This window comes from Parasteatoda tepidariorum, chromosome 2, assembly GCF_982258835.1.
Source record: "Parasteatoda tepidariorum strain Cologne lab strain chromosome 2, Ptep-v5.0, whole genome shotgun sequence".
Lineage (NCBI taxonomy): Eukaryota > Metazoa > Arthropoda > Arachnida > Araneae > Theridiidae > Parasteatoda > Parasteatoda tepidariorum.
In genome coordinates this window covers 70,101,724-70,128,356 of record NC_141756.1, presented here as the reverse complement: position 1 = coordinate 70,128,356, position 26,633 = coordinate 70,101,724, and the positions used below count along the sequence as shown (strand labels likewise).

At 31.0% G+C, this 26,633-nt stretch overlaps 1 protein-coding gene across 2 annotated transcripts in view; it reads right to left on the bottom strand.

Annotated features, from left to right (window-relative positions):
- Positions 1 to 26,633, bottom strand: part of LOC107452377 (uncharacterized) — a 200,515-nt gene that overhangs the window by 45,211 nt on the left and 128,671 nt on the right. The window contains exons 5-10 of one of the 2 annotated variants that reach the window (XM_071177670.1): positions 23,338 to 25,355; positions 21,935 to 22,113; positions 18,470 to 18,632; positions 13,146 to 13,248; positions 9,536 to 9,711; positions 2,008 to 3,430 (exon numbers count right to left, since the gene is read on the bottom strand). In XM_071177670.1, the coding sequence (XP_071033771.1) occupies positions 2,008 to 3,430; positions 9,536 to 9,711; positions 13,146 to 13,248; positions 18,470 to 18,632; positions 21,935 to 22,113; positions 23,338 to 25,355 (4,062 nt within the window). The remainder of the gene's footprint in view (positions 1 to 2,007; positions 3,431 to 9,535; positions 9,712 to 13,145; positions 13,249 to 18,469; positions 18,633 to 21,934; positions 22,114 to 23,337; positions 25,356 to 26,633) is intronic. The other variant, XM_087157493.1, reaches the window with a different exon arrangement.

Genomic DNA, 26,633 nt, shown 5'->3' with positions numbered 1-26,633 from the left:
TTAGGAAACTTAAAATTCGATTCATAAGTAAATATTTGTGAATAAAAAAAATAATAATGAAATTTTTAAAGCAGGAGCAAAAAAGAAACAAACATACATTTGGTTGGAGAATTGTTAATAACTGGGGGACAAGAAATTTATTCAATCCTGCTTATCCTAATTATCCTCTCATTGAATATTAACGGTTGATTTGAAGAAATTATTCTTTAGTTAAATTCTCGAGAAACTTGCGTATGCTCCGTTAACCCAGAAAAGCCTAGATACCGTCTTTAGGAGTGGATAAAAATGTTTCAATTTTCAGTTATCGCGTGTAAAAATTTTCTTTTTACGCAAGAAATTAGAATAATTTATTTTTAAGTTTTTATTTCTCTTGAATATATCAATGACTGGATGTATTAAGCAGTTGGTTTATAAAGGTAGCCTGTTTTATTTTTCTATTTAATTAAAAATGGTTTTTCTCCTAAATGAAAAATTTTATTTTATTTTATTTTTAATAAATTATTTTCACTTGGCATATAATTTAATAAGAAATCAAAGAAAGCTTGTTAGCGTAAAATTTCAAATGATATTAGATATCTAATTTCAGTTTTTTCAGTAATGCCTGCATTTCTTAATTTTGCCAGCATTTTTGGACATTTTTTTTGTCATAACATTTAATATTTATATCAAGTTAATATTGAAAATTTGCGTCCTGGGAATAAAAAAATCAATTAAAAAACAACACCAATAACAAAATTTTCAGAAATCATCACTTTTTGAAGAGAATGTTAAAACTTTTATAATTATAAAACAATTTGATAATTTGATAAATTTATTTAACCTCAATTATTTCTCTAAAAGAGCGAAAGATATTAAGATATTAAGAGAGGGTGACATGTGCTTCATTATCCAATTTTTACTTGTATTATTCTTATAAAATTTAATACAAGATTATTTTATACATTATAGTGCAACATTGTATTATTAAATGTTAAAAATGACAATGATAAAGCTAATTAACATAAAGGAAACTTATATCTGAATTTAGAAACAACAATTTAAAGCAAATATTCCGTTGCGAACTAAAAACTAAGATTTTCCTTTATTAACTATTTTCATAAAATTAGATGAAAAAATTCATGATAAACATTAAAAACATATCTTGTATACAAAAAGAGTAAGAAGAAGGATGAATGATGTCTAAAAAGAATCATATTAATTTTATAAAATGAAAAATAATGCTGTTAATCATGATGAATAAAATAATAATACAATTTATGAAGAAACAGAAGCACGTCGTGATTTCATAGACTTTTAATTTCAAGCTATTATTACAAAATATTATCGCTTCTTACAATAGTTTGAAAAGAAAAATAGAAAAGAGGTGCACTAATGTCGCGATAATTTATGCCACAATGCTTTTGCTTCGCTACGTGTAAGATAATTTTGAATTACAGTTAGGGAGAAAATGTAAAAGTTTTTTTGGCAGTTTTATAAAAAGAAAGTAATGAATAGAATTTATGAATTTTGCATGTTTTTTAAAAGTAACATATTAGATTACATTGCTTATATTCTTTTTACTATTTTCGTTCATAAAATTTGCTAAAATTATTTTTTTTATTTTTTTAGTCATAGTTTTGATTAAATAAATCTTGGTTTCGACTAAGTGGCGCTATAAGAGTCTTATTACGTAACCCTAAAATACTATACTATAGCTACCACAATAGATAGTGGTATCAATAGTAAAGCGGTATTTAAAAAATAGTGGTATCGTATCTACAGACTTTACAACCATAGATAAAACTATTTATAGTTTGATAGTATTTATAAATTTTACTACAGATACCACTTTTATATTTATATCTAAACAACTAAACCATTCAAAAGTTAAAAGAGTTTGTTCTAGACTATAATGGTCACTATTTATATTAGAAGTTTGAAATATGCTTATAAGTTCAAAACACATTGTCAGTTACAATGCAAAAAAAATGCTTTAAAAAGAAAATAAAACATGGATTTTTCACTTACTAGGTTGGACTGATTGAACTTGTTTAGGATAATATTGAAGGTATTGCGGAGTTAATGGCTGTTGCTGTCTCATTGTCTGATAGTGCATTGCCTGTTCCATTTGTGCAAAAGGTGGCAAATTAAGCTCACTGTTATGTCTACGTCGGCCTTTCTTTAAAGTAGGTTGAGCAGTCATTTTTTGTTGCAAACGTCGCAACGATTCAACACTGGTACCCATGAAAGAAGTCGAGGGTGCCATTGTTGTCGTTGGAGGTTGACGAGAACGCTTAGAACCATCATGCCACTGCTCTGAAGCTGAAACAACTGTCGTAGTGGCAGTAGTCATGATGGTGATGTCATCATCAGATGGTCTTTGGGTGATGGCATATTTTGGGACTGCATCAGGTAGAGGAGTTCTTGCACCTGAAGGCTGAGGTGTCCTTCGACCGGAATCCATCATACTTTGATACAGATGCAGCTCTTGGCTGCTGCCATAATGGGAAGACAATTGACCTCTCATAGGCGTTTGAGGCTGAATGGGATGTGGTACTATCTGTGGTTGACTTTGATACTGTACGAACTGTGGTTGGTTCTGATATTGCAGAAGTTGCGGTTGACTTTGATACTGCGGTTGTGTTGGCATCCTATAGCCGTGCGACATCGTAGGAGTTTGAATTGGTGTTGTTTGCGATGCCAACTGAGGCTTTGAAGAATATGTTTGGTAAGATATGGGGGTGCTTGTTTGGGCTTGTGGTAAAACCTGTGACACAGATGGTGCTTGGTGGGGTGTCTGTGCCTGTAATTGTTTCATTAAAACAGCTGAGAGTGCCGCTGTGTTAGTATTAGCTAAAGGTTTTGGAACAGTGGGAGTGGTTCCACTCGATGAGGTAGATATTGTTCTGGTAGGTTCCAGTGTAGTTGCCGTTGTTTGTGGAGGCTGAGGAGTCTGCGAACGATCTCCATCACCTCTGCTTCTTTGCTCTAGCATAACCTTTCGTTCTTCTGTCACAGCTTTTAGTTCATCTCTAAGTTGTTGCTTTAAATTCTGCATGTACTGTGGCAATTTAGTACCAGTAGGATCTCCTCCAGGACTAGGAGTTCTAGATGTTTCCACTCGTCGACCTAGAAGAGGTGACAAGGAACTGCCCATGCTGGGTGTTGGTGAAGGAGCACCTAACACATTGCCTGATGCAAACTCTTTTGATGATTCAATTGCAGTGACTACTGTAGTTGTGACGGTTGCGGTAGGTGCTGGAGTTAAAGAAGGTGATTCGTTTTCAAAGTGGTCTTGGAAACCATTTCCGTTTTTAGCTCGATCTGCTGTTTTTCTAGTGGGGCTGGGTGAAGCGCATTGGTCAGGTGGAAGATTAGGTAGTTTCCGTCTAAGTCGTACGGATTTTATGCTCTCTGCTTCGCTCTGAGTATCTGAAGAATCACCAGTCTGCTGAAAGAAAATAAATGATTTTAACACATCAGGTAAAATAACAGTTTGCATATATTATTATTCAAACAAAGATATGAAGGTATAGTTTACATTAATTGATGATTAAATATGAGTTCTAAATTTCAATTTCAACTAGTTGCAGAAACACAATAACAATGATATTTCACTATTACAGTAATTTATAATTATCTTCAGAGTTACCAAAAGTTTTTTTAAAGAAATTCTCAAAATATAATTGGGGAACAAATAGAAAGAATAACATCCCAAAAATTTCATGATCTATTAGCGATCTATAATAGTAAAATGAGGAGTTTGATTTTATGTGTTTTTTGAGTGTGTGTGAATGTTCCTCTTATAACTCCAGAACCATTTCAGCTAGCATCTTGAAATTGAGACAGTGCGTGACAGCGTGACAGAAGCATTTTTATCCCCTGATGCTGAAAATCGTTAAAAAATTTCAGTTAGATACTTTGAGAAAGACGTTTGAAAAATTGGAATTTTTTCATCGACTTGAAACTAGCCTTTGATAAAAATGATTGACAGCAGACATTTTCTTTTTTATAGCTTATATCAAGCACATTTATAGCTTATATTTAAAAAAAGAAGCTGTGCACATTCTTTAATGATTAATTATTTCTTATTTGCTATGTCAGATGAACTTTATGATCAGCATAAACATGATAGCATTGGTCGATTAGGTAACCAAGTTAGCACTTCTAAAGTTATTTTAAACCACATGAAACTTTTGTTTATAGTTATGTTTTCAAACCGTAAATTCATCTACCGAACTAGATAATTTAAAATCAACTGAAAACTGAGAAACGCAAAAACTTGCCCCACTCTTAATAACACAAATGTTGCTTTATATTAAATTTGTCAGTAGGTAATATTTTGAATTAAAGAAATTGCTATATTCTAGAAAAAGAAATAAATAGAGAATTGGTACTAAATCGTTTAGGAAAGAATGTAAAAATCGCTATATTATTACTCATGCTATTGACGCTTAATCAGTTTTGGTAATAATTACTAATTGAAATTAAAAACAAGCTTGTACTGTAAAAAATTAATTGGGAAATAATACTAATTCCTTTGAGTGAAATGTAAAAAGTTCGATTTTTATAGATGATGCTTAATCAATTTTGAAATTAGTAAAAAAATGTGCTATGTACTATAAAGCAAAATTAATAGAGAAATCGCTCTAAATCATTTAGGAAAACGTAAAAAATTCAACATTATTAGTGGCACTTTTGATATTTAAATAACTTTAGTAATAAGTACTAACTGAAACAAAATAAATAAGCTGCGTACTCTAAGTACTATAATGCAAAATTAATTGGAAAAATGGCTCTAATTGGCTTAGAGGAAATATAAAAAATCACCACATTCTTATAGATGCCAATGGTACATAATTAATTTTGGTAAAAAGCACTACCTGTGCAGCTTTAATAGGTACCAACTGCGCAAATATAAGTACAATGTATTGCATGATATATTTGATGAGTACAATCTATATTTGATATCGATTTAAACAGCATCAATACGGGGAAGCTTTAATACAGATACTGTGAAATAAGGTTTCTAAAGTCCCTTGAAAAGAATAAGTACCGGAGAAAATCACGTGGTTGGGGAAACTTTTGGCAGTTATGAATTGGCCTCGAGAAACAGTATCATGGCAAATGATTCTGAAAACAGTTAATCCTTATTTTGATGGGATAAACTACTAAAAACAGGCTTTGCTTAATATAATAACGTAAAGTTCCTGAGAAAGACAAAATACAATAAATTCAAAAAATGAAATTATTTTTGTTTTATTAATTGTAATGATATATGTCTTTCATTTTTGAGCAGGATTTCGTGGTGTTGTTCAGCACTAAATTGATTGCTTATTCCCCCCCCCCCTTACGATGAAAGGAATATTCAGCTATCTAATTTATATTTTTTAAAAAAAGCTAATGGGCGGTAAACGTAAAAGCTTGTAAAACTCATACAAAAGGTTTAAAAGAATTAATATTGAATATATTATAGTTAATCTTAACAATGGAAAAAAACTTTTATAGATTATTTCAGTCATATAAAATGAAAACAGTGTAGGGAGCAAACAGGTTAGAACAGGTTGCCACTACGCATAAAACAATGGAGAGCTTTTTAACTAGTTTCATGCCAATTACTCATTCGTTCATTGTGCGCTTAATTCCTACTAACATTTTTCTTTTCAGGCAAAGTTCTATCAATAAAAAATTTCATTATCAATAAAAAATTCATTTATATTAAGATTACTGATAAAAGAGAGGTGTGTGGATCATTACACTAGTATTATTGGATAGAGTTGATATTCAACATTAAATGAGTCTTATGTATGTGCTCAGAAAAAATAGCATTACATTAAATCTTGGCGTAAATAGTTTCTCCTTTCTTGGCATAAATAGCTCGTAATTTTGAACTATTTTCCAAATGTATTCAATTTTATCATCTAAGTTAAAGAAAAATTTAAACTATTTTTGTTTGTTTGGCTTGAAACAATGCATTCTAAGATAATTTTTTTTATTCAGATTTGGAAGATATAGATATTTGATCATTAGACTTTAGCGTTATTCTTGTGCAATGAAACTAGCATTGATACACTATACTATGCAACTAATAAATTATACTATACAACCTATAAATTAATATGTGATTGGAAATATGTATGTCATAGATAAGTTTTATTTTATCTACAGGATTCAGTTAAGTAGCAATAAAGTGGGTGCGGGACATTTTTAATTATACCTTAAATGTGGCTGTTATTGCAAACTGAATTTTATGCAGCGAATCACACAAAAGGACGTTAGAGTTTCTTAAATGGAATTTACAAGACAAATGACAGCGATATTTTGGAAAAAGGAATACATTTCAAATCGTCTTGAACATCTTGTTATTTTTAAACGTGCACCTACACTCTCAGATGATCATTTAGGATGTACAATACAAGGTTGTTGGATGCGGACATATGAAATTAAGATGTTTATTTAGACTGCCGGGTGGCAATTACAGGGTCTACAGTCCAAGCTCAAAGACATGTGTGAAGAAACTACCACAAAAATTATTTTCGGATGCAAAAAGCGTCGGCATCAACATTGCTTTGTATTATACCATAGGCATTGATATTCGCACAAATAACAGATCATATTTATCTTTGAAATTAAAACTCAGGGTGCTTAAAATCTCACCCAGTAATTGATTCTACTTTCTGTGGTGCTAAATAAATAAATAACTGTAGCTCAATAAACATTTTAATTTGTTTATTCTTTGAAAAAAGGTCCGAAAAACTCATCGTATAGTTCGAATGAATCGTTTCAAAAACATGTCGTTTAAAAAGCACTTAAAGCTTTTTCGCGCATTTCTTTCTGTTTTATTATTCTTAGACGCTTTTTAATAATATTTCCAATACCAAATTATTTAGAAATACCTTAAAAAACTTTTATTTTTTAATCAACAACTTTTCTTGCATCTCTGTTTGCGGGTATCATCAGCATCATTTTACGAAGAATGTATAAAATACTAACAGTTTTAGAATAACTGAAAACTTTACACAATAAGCAGCTATCATTTTAATATATTTTTTTTGCAGAATTCACATTTTATCAATCAGAAATAACTTTGTTTAGGTCACATTAAAAACGTTAATCACATTTAGTTCAATGTAGTTAAGAATGACATAAAAATAAATTTTAAAATAACATTTAAACAGGAAATGCAAAGAAGCAATTTACAGTATTGCATGTACAATAAAATATCAAGAAATCTTTGTTAACTTATATTACAGCTGAACGATATTTTTACAAATGAAAACAAAATAAAATTAATCAAAATTTGAAAGTAATAAACATTTTAAAAAATTATTTACTACCTAGCAAGAGCTAATGTCAGCCATTTATCCGATTTATAATAGTTACACCAACGCACATAAACTGACATAACAAATACAGGAAAAAATATGTGATATGCATGTTAATACATTTCAGCCATATTTATTTACACTTCAATCATATATTCCCATGCGTATTTGTCGAATATTTAAATCTAGTATAGCTAAAAAAATACTAAACGAAAGCTTCCTTTCTACCGACAAAGAATAATTTTGAGAGAAAAGTTTTATACTCATTAAATAAAGTTTCTTAGCTACGAGAAAGGAAAAAGTATGCTCTTTATACAAACAAAATAATCTAGTACAGTTCTAGTGTATAAATATAAAATAATAGTATGGTAGGTGCATAGCTTTCAAAAACGTAATAATTTAATGCAAATTAAATATATTAAGCTAATTTGTATTCTAAAATCATTATACAGAGTATATAAATTTATTATCTTAGTTATTACATTCAACATAGCAAAAAAAAGTTTTTCCGATATCATATTCAGCATTTTGAAAAGCAGTTTATTCACTATGAATCAAAAATTAAAATAAGTGAGAGAACATTTGAAATCATTATAATTGGGGAATATTTCGCTGTGTTTAGGTAAAAGTGAGTCAAAAAATTCCCTGTTTAGGGAAATTTTATGAAATTCCTCTTCGTCCCTAGGCAACTACGTAGAGTTTGAAAAAATATCTGATTTTCCCCCGTGATCTGTGGATTTTTTGGTGATGAATTCTTCTTTCAGAGGACGTTATACCACAGGGGAAACTTTTCATCCCAAATTACTTCAATAAATTTAAAATTTATAGAAAAGTGAATTCAAACATACTAAGATTAAGACATGAGGTTTCTAATGTTGAAAAAATATTTTCAAAACATCAAAATGCAAGCAAATTATTGGATGAGAACTTTCTCACAACGTAATCCTACATAATCCTCTCATAATGTTTTTGCATTTCGATATTATCATTTAATTTATTGCATTCAACGCTCCAAAAAAAATTCTAAACAGTTTACTCAATACCATGTTCTATATTTAAAAGAAAAAAAGAAACAGTTTATTTAGAAATGAATCAAAAATAGAAATAAGCGACAAAATATTTGAAATCATTATAGTCAGAAAATACTCCACGATTATTAGGTCGAATTTAGTCATAAAAATTCCCTGTTCAGGGAATTTTTTTGAAATTTCTATCCGTCCTCAGGCCTCTTCCGAAGACAGGGTTGGTTTATGGCCGGCAGAAACTGGTTTTTGCCATGCCAGTGGCAGAAACTGGTTATAATCGGTAAAACCGGCAAAAACTCGGGGAAACTAAAAAAACTTCTATATTAGTTCTAGTAATTGCTTAATGACATTTTGTTTAAGTAAACTGAAAAATTTAACTCCATGTAACTGTAACAAACTTTTTAATTCATTGTTTGTAAATATATATTATTTTGTTTATATTAAATATAAAGAGTGCAGTATATCAAATATTTATATAAAATAAAGAATAATGTAATGCAATAATAAATATATATACTAGACTTTAGTTTATTATATTAAACTCTGAAATTCAGTAATTATTATCATCTAACTCTTAATATAACTGAATAGAGCTATTTTCAGATAGTTTTTTTTTCTTTTCAATACGTAATTTGCTTGGCAACAATTCAATTATTATAGCAGTAACAGTTTTAATCTTTTGTGGATGGCAATGCCTGCTAGTTCTGCTGGACTTGAGAAAATCTTCTCAAATTTCTCGCTCGTGCATAGCAAATTGAGAAATTGTTTAGGTTCAGAAACTGCATCAAAACTTGTCGTTTGTTATAGATTACTGCAGAGTGCAAACAATGTAATATTTGATTTTTAATTTTGATAATTTTATAAATAAATTGTACTTTGTTTAACATTTAATGGTTTTTTCAATGAATTATCCATTGTATGTCAATCTCAGTACTTACTTTTATGTCATTTTCTGAATTTCTGCCAGTTTCTGCCACAAATGTGGCAGAAAAGGGTTTCTGCCATGCCAGTTTTAACCACCTCGGCAGAAACTTGCTAACCTTGACCGAAGAGTTGGATAAAATTATCTGATTTCCCCATCGACAGTTGATCTTTCTCCATGTTTGCTGATCAACGGATTTTTGGGTATAAATTCTCCTTCAACACCTGAGAAATATTCCCTTTGTAATGTTCCCTTTTGAATGACTACTGAGTGAATAGTTTTACCTTATCTCTCGGTGTACTCGGTGTCTGAGGGGATCCCACGGTGGTGTTATCCATGATGTTGTGAGGACTCGAGGATCCACCACCATTCAAGCGAGCCATGAGCTCTTCCGTAGGCTTTGGCGAAGTGCTGCCTCCATAGGAGCCAGAACGCAGTCGACGAACTTGCGGAGTAGGAACTATGGGTATAAAAATAACAACATTGTAAAACTTCAGCTTTTTTATTTACTAAATTTAAGAATTATTGCTTAAGTTTATCAAATATCTACATTTTTGACAACAAAAATCAACGATATTTTATTAATATTTCCATTATAACATATTTATATTTTTAAACATCTCAATGAATCCACTATTATATACTTTCATTATTATGTAGTTTCATTATTGTATACCTCCATTATTATATATATATTTCTATTTTTATACATATTCCAGAATATTTCATAATATATTTTGGAATGTATAAGAGAAATACTTTTTTTATACAGATTTGATAGCAATTTTTATACAGAAGTAATGAGAAAATAAATATCTTTATTATGCAACTAAAAATATACATGCCTTTTTTAAGAGTTTTAATGAGAAGTTTGCCAGAACAATCTGACAAAAGATTGAAATTACTTGACAAATAATCGATCCCAATCAATATCTTTTATCAATTATTTTATCATTCATCATCCATATTTTTTATAAATCATTATCAATTTATATCATTTACTTGGCTATAACCAGCTTGTCAAATATATACAACTAGAGGCCCACATATTTCATCAACACACTTCATGTAAACAATGCACCAAATTGACAATATCTTGAAATTGCACAATTAAATTCTAACTGCACAGTTACCTTTAACTTCTAATAATGGTTCAAAAGCATTTGATATTCGTTTTAATTCACCCTTCCATCGTTTTACACAAGAATTTAGTTGAATTGTTGAAATATATACTAATTATTCGCCAAATTTACTGAGCTCCCAAAAGTACTACCTACTTCAATGAACTGTAGATTGGAATAAGCTTAATCTGGTGTTAAAATTTAGCTGCACTCTTTGAAGTATGTAGGAATGCTCGATTTGGTATCATCATTCACACTTTCGGAGTTTTCCAACATAAATTCAAATAGGTACTAAACGACATTTTCTTTTACAATTTGCTGAATTTAATTGCTTTGAATGGATTATTAAATGGTATTCACAAAAACGTCTATTTTCTGACAAATTCCAAATCTGTTTACAAACTTAAAACTTAAGAGAGCGATTAAACAATGTTATATACTAAGTCTTGCGAGAAAACAAAAGTGATAAGGAGATAAACAAAATCAAATAAGAAAAATCACTAAGTATCAAAAGTCGAAAGGCGTGGAACCCTAATTTATCTAAAGAATGTAGATCTATCAAGGAAAAATTGAGTGTTTAGGCATTTGAAAAAAAAGTTACGAAATAAATGGAGATAACAATAACTTTAATTTTGAAAACTAAAATTTTTGTTTAACAGTTACCATATGAAAGTAAAAAATATCAAATGAATGGTTTAAATACAGAACCTTTTCATTTAGTTTTATCAAGCAGAATTATGGATTTTTTACCATAAATACCATTATTATATAGTATGGTAGTTTTACCAGAATTTTCTCTCCGTGTAGAACTATAAAAAAAATAGTTTAATCGGGGATACGGTCTTCTCTTTGCCAACGCATTAAAGTACTCACAATGTAATTTTGCGCCTAAATTATGGCAGTTTAAGTGATCAAGGTGTCTATTACTATCTTTGCGTGTACTTTGGACATAATAAGATTTCACATGCTGTATTAATTATACATTTAAGAAAAAAATAAGGTAACATTTTCAGTACTGTGTACTAATGACATTCATGATAAAGAAGAAACACATTTCTGGTTAATGAAGCCAAATTATGCAGAATTTAAACCATTCATTTGGTAATTTTTCTGTTCATATGGCAATGGTTTATCAGAAGTTTTGGCTTTCAAATTTATAGTTCTTACTTCCACACAATTAATAAAACATGCAAAACTAAAAATTAGGTTTAATCGAAAAAGTGATTTTTATGCCTTGTTCTTATTTGTAATGAAAATATTATCAAATTTTATCATACATTATAAAATCATATTTTATTGTTATTTTTAACAAAATCTTTTCCAAGGCATTTCTATAAAAATTACCAAGCTATTTGGTGTTCCCATACAGACAGAAACGCGGTAAGTTTTACCATATTCTGGTAGTCTTGGCCAAAATATTTCTCACTGTGCATTATGCGATGTAATCTATATATTATTATCTTTATCGTATTAACCAAAATTTAATAAGTTCAAATTAATGATTTTTTTCTTTTAATTAATTTCCTCTAATGAACACCAGTGTCCAAAGTTTAATGAATTTGTGAAAGTTAAATGATTATCTCCAGAACTTCTGAACAGATTTAATATTTAATATATATGATGTATCATAGTTACACGCATGACACTCTACAGTATCCGATAAAATGTAACAGTGATTATACTCCAATGAAACCATACAAATTACAATTTATTTACAAAAAAAGAAAATGTGCAACACATGATCCTTTAATAACATACTGTTAATAAATACAAAAATATCAGTTACTGTTAATAAGTACACAAAAATCATCAGCAATTTATATGAAAAAGTAATAGAGTTAAGATTCAATGAAAAGTAGTATTAGGAGAAAATCAGATTGTCCTTCAAATACATATTCTTTTTCTCACCAAACATTTTATAGTAATCATTTCAGAAAAATCATTAATATACAATTGAAAACCACGTACAATAATAATACGAAGAAATGGCATCCAAATGGCATCCTGATTTATAAAATTACATCAAAATCTTATGAAAAAAATACATTAATGACATATAACTCAAAAAAGCTAAAAATTAGTGTTTTGAAAATTAATGTTTTATGGTTACTATTTTGCCTTCATTGCGATTTTGATATTTATTGTTTTGTTTACTTAAAAATTAAAATTCGTTTTTAATACATATTCTGACAGCTATCCACATTTGAGCACATTATTCTGAAGTACAAGTTGAAATTGATATGAATATGTATTATATTAATGTAAGCAATTCGCATTAACGCGCTATGGGGGAAATAAGCGTTTGCAAATTTAAAAGGCGTCTTCTCAAAATCTCTCTCACACTGTAACTTTTCTACTTTCTATCTGATTTACTCAAAATTTTAACATCAGGGATAAACCATATGCATTTTGCGAAGCACTCAGCATTTTTTATTAATTAAACTATTAATATTATTTATATCATCTACTTGATACTTTGTTTGAATTTATTCGACTATGGATTACTGTTTAGGAATTTCTTTGACAATGCATTACTTTGTATAAATTTCTTTGACTATGTTGATGCTAGTTAATTTCTTTAACTATATCATATTATCTATTGGATTTGGGGCTTATATGACTTCCCGAATATATTTATTTGCACCACTGACGCGATCCCCATTTCAAAGCAACTTTTTCAACTGCGCATATTTACGAAATGTGTAAAAAAAATAATCTTCACCTCTTAAGAAATTGAATGTGTGAAGAAATCAAAAATATTAGATTTGCCTACCATCTTGTAATGTGACAGTTGGTACTGGTTGAACGGATTCTCCAACCTTCTGACCATTGGAAGCACTGCGTGGTTGAGATCTAGGTGCAGGACTAGGAACGTTCTAAAGAAGAGAAAATAATTTTAAATACACTAGCAAGCAGATTACGGCTAAAAAACTTATACTAACATTCATACAACTCAAGTATCATCACAAAACACAAACACAAATTTTAATTCGGAAAATGTAACCGGTTTCATAAATATTCAGACCATTACACCTCAGTATCCTGATAAAATGACTTGCTGTAAATTATAAGGCAAAATTAACGGCCTTCTGATGATAAATAGGTGAATAAATATAAATAATAGCGATTGAAATTTTGTTTATTAATCTCTAGCCGATCACCACTTTTTTCAACCGAAATGCACCCCTTGTGCCGTTGTGCCGCCCGCAAGCTTACAACCTATTGCACTGGTGAATAAATTTTTTGTTGCATTTATGCAAATACTTGATATTGCCTAATTTGAGTGTCGGGAGCTCAAATCTTAAATTATTTTTACTCCTAAAGCTACAGATTTTGTTAATGACATTTGTAGTCTATTTTTTGTCGAAAAGTACAAGTTGAACATTACAGATAACAAAAGATCACGTAATAGCTGCGACAAACTTCTAGGGGAAATACTGCACATCATTAGGATTAAAATTGCATAGACACCCACACCTGGAACTGTCGTCGTAAGAGATCATTAACGCTTCCCTATTATGACCTGTTCAGAAGCACAGGAAGAAACAGTTCATAAGACTCCCTTATACGCGTATCTATGCAAATTTAATCCTGGCGATGTACCTAACTCCACCAGAAGTTTGTCGCAACATTTATACGACCCCCTGTTATAAATAACGTATTTAAACTTGAACATTTCAACAAAAAGTTGAATAAAAATGTGATTTAAAAAATCTGTATCTAGGAGAGAGAAGCTAATTGCAGATTTGAAATCAGCGGCATAAGAGTATCTAAGAACTGTTGAAAAAAGGACAAATCTGTAGACGTGTTGGAACAGGGGTTAAAATGCCGAAATAATTATCGCCGCCATTTAGTGGATTTACGCAATTAAATGCACAGCAAGTATTTTAAATAGGTTGGGACCCGTTTTGTTGGCTAGCAAGTGACAAATATCTAGCAAGAAAATAGATTGCTCAGAAAAGCGCAGAAGCAAACATTGCTAATATTGGTCTTGTTTAAGAAGATTCCTTCATAAATCTTCGTCGTTTTATTGGTATTTATTTATCGCTTTCTCGGCCATATCTAAGTGGTTTTCTTCTTTTTTTCTTCTTCAAATTCCAGTACTTAAATACGATATTATAACCGCATACGTGTTTCGAATTACAGTTATCGCTTCTTGACGAGCTTGATCTAATACGATTCCCTCTTAAATCCACGTTACAATACAATACAATGCTATTGCAACACTATTATTTCGAATATGAGTGTTCACTTTGTGACGCTATTCGCGGCGATTTTGTGTAAATGCAAGAGAATTTTTATATCACTTTTTTGGTAGAGTTATTATTACTGTTTTCGAAAGTATTTTTATAATCTGGGCTATTTCAAAATTTGCGCATTTTAAAACCAATTTGTAAAATTTGAAAATTCATCGTAGTAAAATTTTGTTAGTAAATATATTAAGAGTCTTGAATATTATGTGTCACTACAGAACCATACAGTTTTTTGTGAATTTCAATACCCTTTCTTCAGGTTGTAGTGTCCTATTCAATTCCTTGCACTCTACCCCTTTTTAAGGTTTAGTATAAACTCTAGATGGTAATCCATGATTCATAGTGCTAAGGTTATACTATGGAAAGACATGGAAATCAAGGGGGAAACAAAACTTAGATGAGGTGAAAATCAAGTAGTTTTTTTTTAAATAAACGAGTCATTAGAAAAATATCTTGTGTTAAAGGTTTTAATGCCTTAAAACTTTGAGGGTTTAAAACGCTAACTTTAAAAGTGGTGCAATGCTTTCAAAAATTTGCCATACCATACGAAAGTTATGTCCTATTGTTTATCGTGCAATACAGTAGTAATTATCGTGAAAATTGCCTTAATAAAACTCAAATTTAATTCCTGTAACAAAAATTTTGTCAAGTGCGTCAAACTCAGTGCATAATATTGATATTATGAAAACAGATGTAGATATCTTGAAGGAGGAAAATAGGATAAGATATTAATTAAACTTTTATAAATATTTAGGTATTTGATATTAACAATATAGTAATCGTTTATTTCTGTAAGTCACGCAGAGATGATTAAGCTGCATCACGAAATGTATAGATTGACATATGGCCTTAAAAACCCTAGTATGAACTCCAATTTTGCGAGTAGTATTTTTTAACACTACAACTTGTTACTAATTATTTTTTTTAAAAATAAAATCAACCCCTAGTTGTGATGTACCTGTAAAATTGTCATAACTTACTTTCTTAACCAATTTATATAGTCTCGAGAGCAAAACATCGCATAAAAATATGTTTCTAGTGATTTTTTTTGGGGTGGCTAATCGTATGCCAGCTGAACTTATGTCATTGGCTTCCTTATCATTAAAAGCGAAAAAATTACAAATTTACTCCTAACCCTAAGAAAGAATTGAAATCATCAAAATCTTTCTAAATCATTTAACGTAAGAATCATAAATGATCAATAACAATATAAAATCAGTTTACCTCTCTAAGCTATTTAACCGTATTTTTTCGCCATTTAACCTAGCTGCTTTACTGCCAGGTAATTTCTATACGAAGTTCATGTAAGGAATGAAGATACCAAACAAATTTGTTTAATTGCTTGAATTAAAAAGCCTAACCATTAATTGCTTTTATTTCGACAAAATAGAAAGTATTTGTCAGTAGTATTTACGCTTTAATTTTATCATCGTCTATCGTGAACCATGTCACACTCAAAGCGCGTGAAGCCCTTTGGCACTTACACTTCTTTAATCCAGGAAAGTTTAGATTTTCTCGACATCAGTTGATGGATGGTGGAAGTGCAATTATTCCATCCTCATACCTATCATAGTTCTGCATTGTGTAGTTCCTCAGGGGGTTTTCTATTTCCGAGGATATCGATTCTTCAGTTGGCATTTGAAATGTAATTAGTCTTCAAACATGTCGAAGCTTTGTGAAACTGATATGCTATTTCTGAATTAACTCTATGAAGATTTGAATTTGAATTTTTAATTTCTCACGTTGTCTCTGGGTGATAAACGATCGGTATTTTGTTTAGTTAAGGCATGATTTAATTATAATATCACATTGAAAACCTTAACTTGTAGCTCTAATTTCATTTCTTTTTGTCCAAAATAATTAGAATTGGTTGCTACGGATAAGAGAAGTTTTGGCTTCTTATTTCGCCCTGATTCATAGATTCGAGTGCAAAAAGGAATAAAGTTGCAGAAGTTCAATCCTAATATTCTTTAGTTTTATGATTTCAGGTGGTAGGACCGAAGAGACGATAGTCTTGTGGATTTAAAGACTTTTGATCAGTAAACCTCAATCTCAAGTTAGAAAAAAATATATAGATTTGGCATTCGTTAGTAAGCAAATCAATTTTGTAATCATTCTGTGCATGATTATCGCAAAATATTTGGTATCAATTATAATGGGAAACATTTTTTTTGTTTTCTGTTTCATGGATCTTTTAACAGATCTTATATATATTTTCGTGAAGCTGATTTCAAATCAGAAATTTGCTTCTCTCTCCAGCCTATATATATTTTTAATAAAATTTTCATTTTTAGTCTTTTTTTTTGTCAACATGTACAACATTTTATCTATAATACGCGATCTCATAAACGCTGCAATAAACTTCTAAGATAGTCAGAGCCCATTATCAGGGTTAAAGTTGCATAGGAACCCATGCCCTGGAATTTTGTCTCACACAACTATCGGTGCTTCCCCATTATCACCTGTTCAGGAGAAACAGTTCATAGTTGGAACGAACCCTTAACGGCGTATGAAATCATCCTCGGGCATGGGTTCCTATGAAATTTCAATCCTAATGATCAACCCTAGTTCCCCTAGAAGTTTGTAGCTACACTTACGCAAACCCTTGTTGTATATATCGCTTTCAAACTTGCACATTTCGAAAAAATAGACTAGAAATGCCATTTTAGAATTAGGAATAAGATTAAGGACTGTATCTGCAGCTTTAGGGGCAAATCTAATTTCAGATTTGAAGTCCCCTCTCCCGAACTAGGCAAGGTAAAGTATTTGCATAAATGCCACAAAAGATTTGTTCCTTAGTGTTATAGTAAGCGGGACATTTTGTGATGGCTGTCTTTGCTAAATAACATGAAATAGATATTATTATCTACATCAGTAGTCACAAATTATTTTTTCACAAATTATTGCTGGAAAAAAACAATCCAATTCTTTGAAAAATCATAGCTGAAGTCAGAAAGCTCAAAGAAAGAATTGAAATCATCAAGATACTTCGCTAATAGGACTGGAATGATTTCCCCTAATTCTTGGAATCGCCCTTCAGCTTCATTCTCTAATAAATAATTAGATTATTTTAAACCACATTTTGAAATCATTGACCTTAATAGTAATCAGCCATAGTTCGAAAGAATTTTGTTTTCTTCCCCCTTAATTTTTTAATTGTGACTCCTAATGTGCAAAACTTCCAAATTACAAAATATTTTTATTAAATAAATCATTTATCCAAAGATAATTTGAAGAAAAATATATTTTATTATTATTATTTAATTAATTGAAAACTTTGAACTGTAAGGCATACGAAATTTTGCTTCATGTTAAATTGAGCAAGGAAAATAGAGGAACCCGATACTTAAAGGGAATGCGTCAAATAGTTCTTCAGAAAAAAAATTTTAAAAAAAGATGATTTCTACGAAATTTCATTACTTAGAAACTATTTAATGAGTTTCATTCAAAGTTGGTACTTTGTTATTTAAAATTACGTAGTTTAAAATGGCATAAAAATTCCTATGTCTAGCGAATTAAATTTTTTTTTATTGTTATTTTAAAAAATAAGTAATAAAAACAATTAATAATTCCTTAACTTTTGGATAAATAATATCTTCACATTTTTCCCCAGATTACTGCTAACCCAATCCTTATTTTGAGGGTTTTCGTCTTATATTATAACTTTTAAGCCGTTGAGATCTTATCTTTCTTAGTCATAACCCGATCATGAAAACTAAAAAATTTAAGACGCATTCTTATTTTACGGAACGCTACAGAAAAAGTTCAGTAAACATAAACAGATTAAAAAAATCTTGCTGCCTGTCAGCGACTCATAATAACAATGTTATGCTTAATTACTCACAGTATAGTTATCCAAAGTTGGTTGTACTGTAACTTGTTGAGTATTGTACTGTTGTTCGAAAGACTGATTTGGTTCTTGTACTTTCCAAGCTGATGATGGAGAATTCAGTCCACCACTAGTCTGTGCTTTGGGCTCTACTCCAAACAAAAGCTGACCGGTTGTGCTTCAAAAAAAAATGCATGATTACTTTAAATAGAAAACTATTAACGTCTTAATTATTTTGCTATAATATGCTAATAAACGAGGCGCATCCAGAAAGTAAGTTTCCCTAACTTATAAAAAAAACGAACTCGCACTTTCAGGAACATATTTATTGGCAACAAGTACAACAATGTTTCAGCTGTTTTTCAACATAGCCACAACCAGAACTGAGACACTTGTCGTATCGTGGAATCAACTTTTGTATCCCTCTGTCGTAGAACTCTGCCGCCTGTGAATGGAATAAGCGTGTGATAGACGTCTTCAGTTCTTCGTCGTTGCTAAAACGCTCACCGGAGAACAGGAATTTCTTGAGGTGCAAGATAACTTGAAAATCACTGGGAGCAATATCAGGGCTATAGGGTGCATGATCAAACACCTCCCAGCCAAATTCCGTCAAAACAGCTGCTGTGCGTCATGCCGTATGTGGACAAGCATTGTCGTGGAGGAGCGCAACATCTGCAGTAAACATTCCACGACTCTTGTTTTGAATGGCTCGTCACAATTTCTGTAGTGTTTAGCAGTAACGGTCAGAGTAATAGTAGACGTCTGTCATACGCTGGTTCCTGTCACAGGCGGCAGAGTGCTATAACAGAGGGATACAAAAGTTTATCCCATGATACGACAAGAGTCTCAATTTTGGTGGTGGCTATGTTGAAAAATGGCTTAAACATTGCTGTACTTGTTGCCAATAAATATGATTCCGAAAGTGTTAGTTCTTTTTTTTTTATTATTAATTAGGGAAACTTACTTTCCAGTAGCGCCTCGTATTTCATAGAATTGATATTGTTGAACCCAAGAAAATTCTTCCCAAAATGAAAATTTAAAAAATGGAACAGAAATTTCTTTTTAAATAGAATCATTTTTGCAGTTTTTTTACGTCTTTTAAAAATTCTCTGTTGTAAGAATTACGAGTAGCAGCTTCATATTAATAATAGAAAGAATCTTTTTATATAAGTTGAATTTGAAGTTACTATACTTTTAGAATAGAAATTATAGAACAGAAAGAGGAGTGTCGATAGGGCATTGACCAACAATGCTAAAACTGCCTTTTCGATGTATCTTTTCTCAGCATCTAAATAAGATATTGCATCAGTTTTTTTTCACCGAATATTTACATATACATGTTCACACTGTGCTAACTGTTAATACATATCTTTGGCAGAATTTGTTTTTAAATAATGAACTCAGAACTTTTAATTTTTTTAAAAAGATTCATGAAAAATCTTTCATAACTTGAAAAGTATTGTTGCTAACGCTAAAAAACTATCACAGCTAATTACTGATATAACCTTAAATATCTCCAAAAAATTTCGAAGCGATATCATAAGTAGCTTCTTAGAAAAGGTACATAGAAAAAGGTCAGTTTTAGCTTTCTTGATATATGCCCTACCGACTCCCCATAGACTAATTTTTAATTTTTATTAAAAAGCCATATTACATAATAAAAAAAGCTATATTGCGTCTCTGTATAAAAAAAATTGTAAGATCCGGTGTGTTGGTTGTTCAACTTTACGTCACATTTCATTTTTCTGCACGAAACTAGTCTCAATTAATCCAGTATATTTCTCTTTACAGATTTTTGTAAGTTAGAGCTTGAATTTACGCTGTAAAAAGAAAAAAAACGGGAGAGAAGAATGGAGATTAGATATTGTCAGATATATATCTTAACATTTATATTAAAATCTTAAAAAGTAAAGAAGTTCTTGTGTCCAGAAGAAAACCATTCCCGATTTGAACTGTTCCCTATTGAAGTCTTCATTCGAACTGCTGTTATTACTTCATAGTATTTAGTCATACGCTGTGTATTCCTTACGTTATTTCTTTTTCAGATTCAAATTGTTAATTTTTAAATCCAGGTAATCGTCAGTTTCTTTTATCATATCAATTGAATGTTCGTACAGAATACTACAATAATTGCATATTTTGTTAACAAAATGTTTTTGTGTTAGGGAAAAATGTCGATGGAAGGAAAAAAACATTTGTGAATGAGAAACAAAATAAATTGATGAGAGGAGACTCCTACACCGTAGAAAATTCTGCATCAAATAACGGTATAAGGTGCCTCAATTTTGGGTGCATCATCCGTAATTTTTGCAATAATATTTACTTCAGCCACGATGGCTTAGGGGTTAGAGCGTTCACCTTCTAATGAGGTGAACCGAAGTTCGATCCCGGTGATGGCTGGTTGATACAAATTCCGCATACCACAGTGATGACGTGAAATATCCTCAGTGGTAGACGGATCATGGGTTAGAGACCGCTTGCCGTCAGGCTAACCGTGGAAGGTTCTCGTGGTCTCTCACTCCATATAACGTAAATGCGGGTTAGTTCCATCAAAAGTCCTCCACGAAGGCAAATTTCTCCCACTACTTGATCCAGCAGTTCCCTTGTCTTCTGGATTGGGTTCAAAATTACACGGCTACGGAGTTGAACATTAGTAGTCGTAAACCCAAAAATTGGGACGGCTGCTCAACCACGGTTATAAAAATTATAAAATTATACAATAATATTTACTTAGAATGATTCAGTAGTTTTAAGGTAATGATTACGGTAAAAATTATGGTATATCAGATCTTTTGTTCTGTAACTTGTTCCGGTAAAAATGGATTTCAGGACAGAAATTACCAGCACCATAAGGAGTGTCGATGCATTTAGCTGTATTTTGATCCCGAAATTTTTACAATGTAGTGATAATTAGTATAAAGTAGAGATATCAGTGATAAGTAGTGTGGTGATATTAGCAATATTTATTTAATTTGAGTGATTCAGTGATTTTGCAGTAATTAGTACTGCAAAATCACAGTGTCTATTTCTACATATTAATATAAAAATTACTGTACATCAAATTTTCTGTTCCGCAACATGTTACATCCAGTAAAAATGGATTTACTTTTTATTTCAATTCGATACTTTTTATTGTAATTCGATTTGGATTTTTTTTAAAGTATAATATATTAAAAAAAGTAAAAGTAAGAATTTAGTTCAGTTTGATGATTCATATCTTTTTATCGTTCATTCATTTGAGTAGTAAAGGTAATTTAACTAAGCAAAGAAATAAAGGATTTTTTTAAATTCATTCATAAATGTGATAGGGGCATAATATTTTAAATTTTGAGTTTTCAAGTTCTATTTATCACAAAATTTTAATATAGGCAGTTAATTGTAGGCAGTTTTGAATAATTTTGAAATCTAATTTTCGAGTGGGATATTCAAACCTTATTAGAATGTCTAAAATCCAAACCCCCAATTAGCTTTTAGTGTTACCTAGGTGGTTGAGCATTTTTATCTCTTGGTCCTTGTGCTGCCATCGCTACAGCTGCTTGCATTTGCTCAACTGTTGGTTGAGGAAGTCTTCTATGAGAACGTCTAGGAGTAGTTGGCTGAGCCGGTGTTTTTTGGGGCGATCCACCAGGGACACTTTTTTGAGGGGATCCAAAAGTTTCCTTGAAAAATCATAAATAATTATAACTATAAAATTTAAGCATTGTTTATTTTGTAAACTCACAAAGATAACATTTGTACAATTTTATTTGTCGTGAATATGCATGGCGACGCTGAAGTAATTATATATTGTTGTTGTTTTTTTAAATTTATATAAAAATGGTTTTAAGATTAACTTTTTAAAAACTATAAAATAGCCCTCAAAAGTTTCAAAAATATTTCGCAAACTTTCATAAAATTTTATTTGCAAAAAAAAAAAACATTATTTTGTTCTGACTTTTGTATTATTTTCAGAACAAAAAGTTAACTTCTGATTTGTAAAGAGCGTTTGCTCAAAAAAAAATAATAACATGTTGTTTAAAATGCTAATTTGTCTAAAATTGTGAGCCAGCAAGTAATCAAACGTTACATAGACGAATAGTAAACATATTTTAATCGAAATAATTAGGTTTAATATGTTTCTGCAAAAATAGGTTACTTATGTTATATCGTACTGTTTTAGATTTTTAACTATTCATAAATTATTACTTCTAAAATAATTCATAAACATTTTTAAACTATTCATTTCCAGTAAAAAATAACAAAAAATGTTCCGCTAATCATTATTTTTAATATATTTAAAGATCAATAATTTAAAAAAATTCAAAAACAGCAACTTAATTTTATAAATTTTTCAATGTAAAAAAATATTAATTACTAGCAAGCAAAATGTTAAATATTTTCTATCAATTTAAAATATAAATTACCTGCAAAATACCATATATTGTTTTAACTAATATGCAGGGGGAATGAAAATTATCTGAATAACTTTACTAACATTTAAAATAAATAAGATAGCTAAGTAATTTTACTCGTTTATGAAACCGGAGTACATGAGAGCAAAATTTTTTAATGCAATGTTTACAAGCAAGCATTACTTAGTTTATTTATTTATTTAAAGTGCTAATTTGTCTCTATATTATTCAAATGATCTTATTTACCCTGTATTAGAATATAAATTTAAGTAAAATGCTTTGTTTCTTATCATACAAACAAATGCATCCCTTAAAAGATTAATAACTGAATTATTTTGTACATTTAAGAATCAAAAAAGCTATACCATAATTTTTAAAAAGGACAAATTCTAACAACTACAGGTAATTGAGCTAAAATTCTTGTTTGTAGCGATTCCAAATTATTTTTTATATATTTCTTCTACATTTTTACTAATATTTTCAATTAGTTACTTGGTATTCCTTCTGAATTGATGACACTGATGTTAATGATGAGCTCAAACTTGAGATTGGGCTCATGGCAAGAGAGGTAGGAGACACTGCTGACTTGATCCCAGAGTCATCTACTGGAGAGGTACCAGGAAGACCAAGAGCTCTGTTGAACTCTTCCAACATTCCCGAGATGGTACCACTTGTAGCCCTGGGTATGCCACCAGCTTTTAACAGACGTGAATCATCATCGTCTAACATGTCCTCATCGTCATCCTCAATAACTATTTTCTCTTGGAATTTCTCCATCAGCTCCTGTTCCGCTGCCTCAACTGATGGAGAAACATCTAAAATCGGTGACAAATCAGATACTGGTGACCAGTCTCCTGGATCTGGTTTTGGTTTTGCTTTCTTTTGATTTTGCGCGTCATTGGAAACAGGTTTGCCTCCGTTTGATACCTGACCATTCTTTGTTGTATCATTACTCTCATATGCATTGTTATTTTGTCCTGTTCCTTGATAATAGGTCCCAGTTGATGTCTGTTGAGAATAGTAGTAAGGAGCTTGGTTTCTTACCTCATTTTCACTTCCTTGACTTTGCTTTTGTGACTGAGCTAAATGCTGTTCTTGCCTAGTATCCGGTTGCATTTGCTGCATTGCTTTAACAGAACTAAATGCTTCATATGATAGAGGCTGCGTCTTATGCTCTTCCAAGTAGTGCTTTGCGGATGGCTGTCTTGTATCTGGAGTCAATTCATGTAGCAAAAGCTTATCGTATGATTTCCCACTAAGATCTTTCTTTTGTTTACCAAATTCATCAGAGGTTTGTTGAGGTTGAAATCTGTGGTCAGTTGGTTGAATAATATATTGTTCTTTTTTATCCCTTCTTGAGTATTCCTCATTATCGATATCGTAAAAATCTTTTCTCGAACTGGCCTTATCATAAATATTTAAATCATTCTTTTCTTTTATATTATCATTCCTTTGGTCATATCCACCAGGAAACTGCTTATTTTGTGGTACGTTTGTTGTTTGATATCCTTGATTTTGATTAAGCGAATCTATCTGCCTGAGAACAGCAGAAACTTGACCTTTTTGAGGACTATATTCTGAACCAGATGCCGCAGCATGATTTCGATCTCCTTCGTGATTCATTAATTGTCGCTGTATGTCTGATGATCTTTTTCCTACGCCTATATTTTGTTGCTGTGGTCTACTTATTGCTTTTTCGATCATTTCAAAGTAATCATCAATATTTTGTTCCTCTTCCTCATCTTGATAACCTTCAAGATCCTGGGTGTTTGACTCAGGTGGTAAAGGTTTACTTTTCCTCGCATCTCGCCAAGCCTGTTCGTCATACTGAACATTGCTTTGCCCAGCTTTAGAATTATTCCTATCTACCTGAGGAGGATATGGTGGCTGCTCTCTAGGTCGATCCATTTTTTGGCGCTGTTGTGTAGGTGGTGGCTTAGGCTTATTCGAGCCATCACCATTTTTTCTAGAATAATCATTTCTTCCCGAGGCGGCATTATTGTCTACGATGTTTGGATGCACGAAATCTTCATTTCTCTTATGCTCTTGTGAGAATGATCCCTGAGAACCACCTGATTGCTTATGCTGCGATAAATCGTTTATCAAGTTTTTGTCATTTTTCATTGACGGAAGCTCCACAAAACATTCTTGCTGTCTAGAAATACTAGTGCGTGGATCAGACTGTTGTTCAAGAGTTTGAGCCAAAGAAGTTAATGGTATAGTCCTTGGTATTCCATTTCTACCTTCACTATGCATGTTGGGGTCTCCTAGAGAAGTACGTGCTTTTGGAACTGGTGGTGAAGAAACTTGATCTGGATGCTGTGGATGTTGAGGCCGTTTAGAAGGTTCGCCGCCTGGCAGTTGCCGTCTTGTGTTGGGATCTATTGGACAAACACCACTGTTAATGGCATTTCTTCTTTGCTCTTCTTCTAAGTAGCGGTTGGACATTTGACCTTCTTCTGGTAATGGTCCACTCTTTTGTTTTTCAAATGAATTTTGTGGTTCAAGACCTAAAAGATAATGTTTTAATCTCAATTACGGATATAAAACAGCAAACAGATTCATACATTTTAAAAGAAGAACTAAAGCTAAAACTGTTGTCTTAATTTTTTAAAATATTAAATTAAAAATATTCAATTTTTACAAGCTTTTATATTATGATTTTACATTTAAATATTTCTCAATAGAATTTTTAGCGAAAAGAACTTTTCATAAGGTGAGACACTGATAATAAGATAAAATAAATTGGCAAAAATTTAAATCAGCAGGGTATTACATTATAGTTACAACCTTAGAAAAATGCATATGCGAAAAAAATAATATTGAAAATAAAGGCTAGTACAAGACGAGACAAACATCGACGTTTCTCCTAAATCCTAGAGAAAAGGTCATTTTACATTTGCCAAATACAAAAAGGCGAAATGGGTAAACGATCTGAGTCATTCCAGTTCTGCAACTGGAATGCAGAAAGCTGTTCCTCAATTGACTATGAATGTGAATAATAAATGAAGGTACAAGCCATTTCTGCTTTTACGACTTTCCTTCCCAAAGATGGGTAGAACAGAACCAAGATGCTTTTTTACTTCTTCCATCTCGGAAGTCATTCAGATTTATTTCCTTTTGTGTTTGGATCAAATTGGGTAAAAGCTATTACGCTTAGGAACATTCAGTTTTACACATAGCGTCAATTACACGAACTTATCTGTATCCAATATTTTCTGGGAGGCGAAATAATTTTTTTCAACCGAAAAACGAATGTAAATTGAAAATTACGAGATATGTAGCATTAAGTAATGAAAGTATTCCAAATGGAATGCATAATGTACGGCTGGGAGATTCATGGAAATCATAAAATCATCTCTAGAAAGGATTTTCTGATGCGAAAATTCCATTATTCAAATATTAATATGAATATTTTAACAAAGCATATTTTTAATAAATTTTTCATCAATTAAAAGTTTTATTCATTCCTGGGAAGACATTTTTATACCAAGATTCAAAACGGGTAATAGTTAAATTCAGTTTTTTCCCCAAGGAACTAACATTCTTAAGCTCCGAATTCTTTCTAAGACCCACTTTCTATGATTTAACTATTCTCCTGCATTGCGTATGTTTACGAAGTGAAATTGAATATCAATGGTCACATATATCATGTCGGATGAAATCTTTTATTGGTTTGATTTTTTTAAACTTTTGTAGGTCCTAGCTTTTTTGAACATTCGGTTGATATTTTTTTTATTTTGTTTCTTTAAAACAATTATGTTATCAGAATGTATATATATATATAA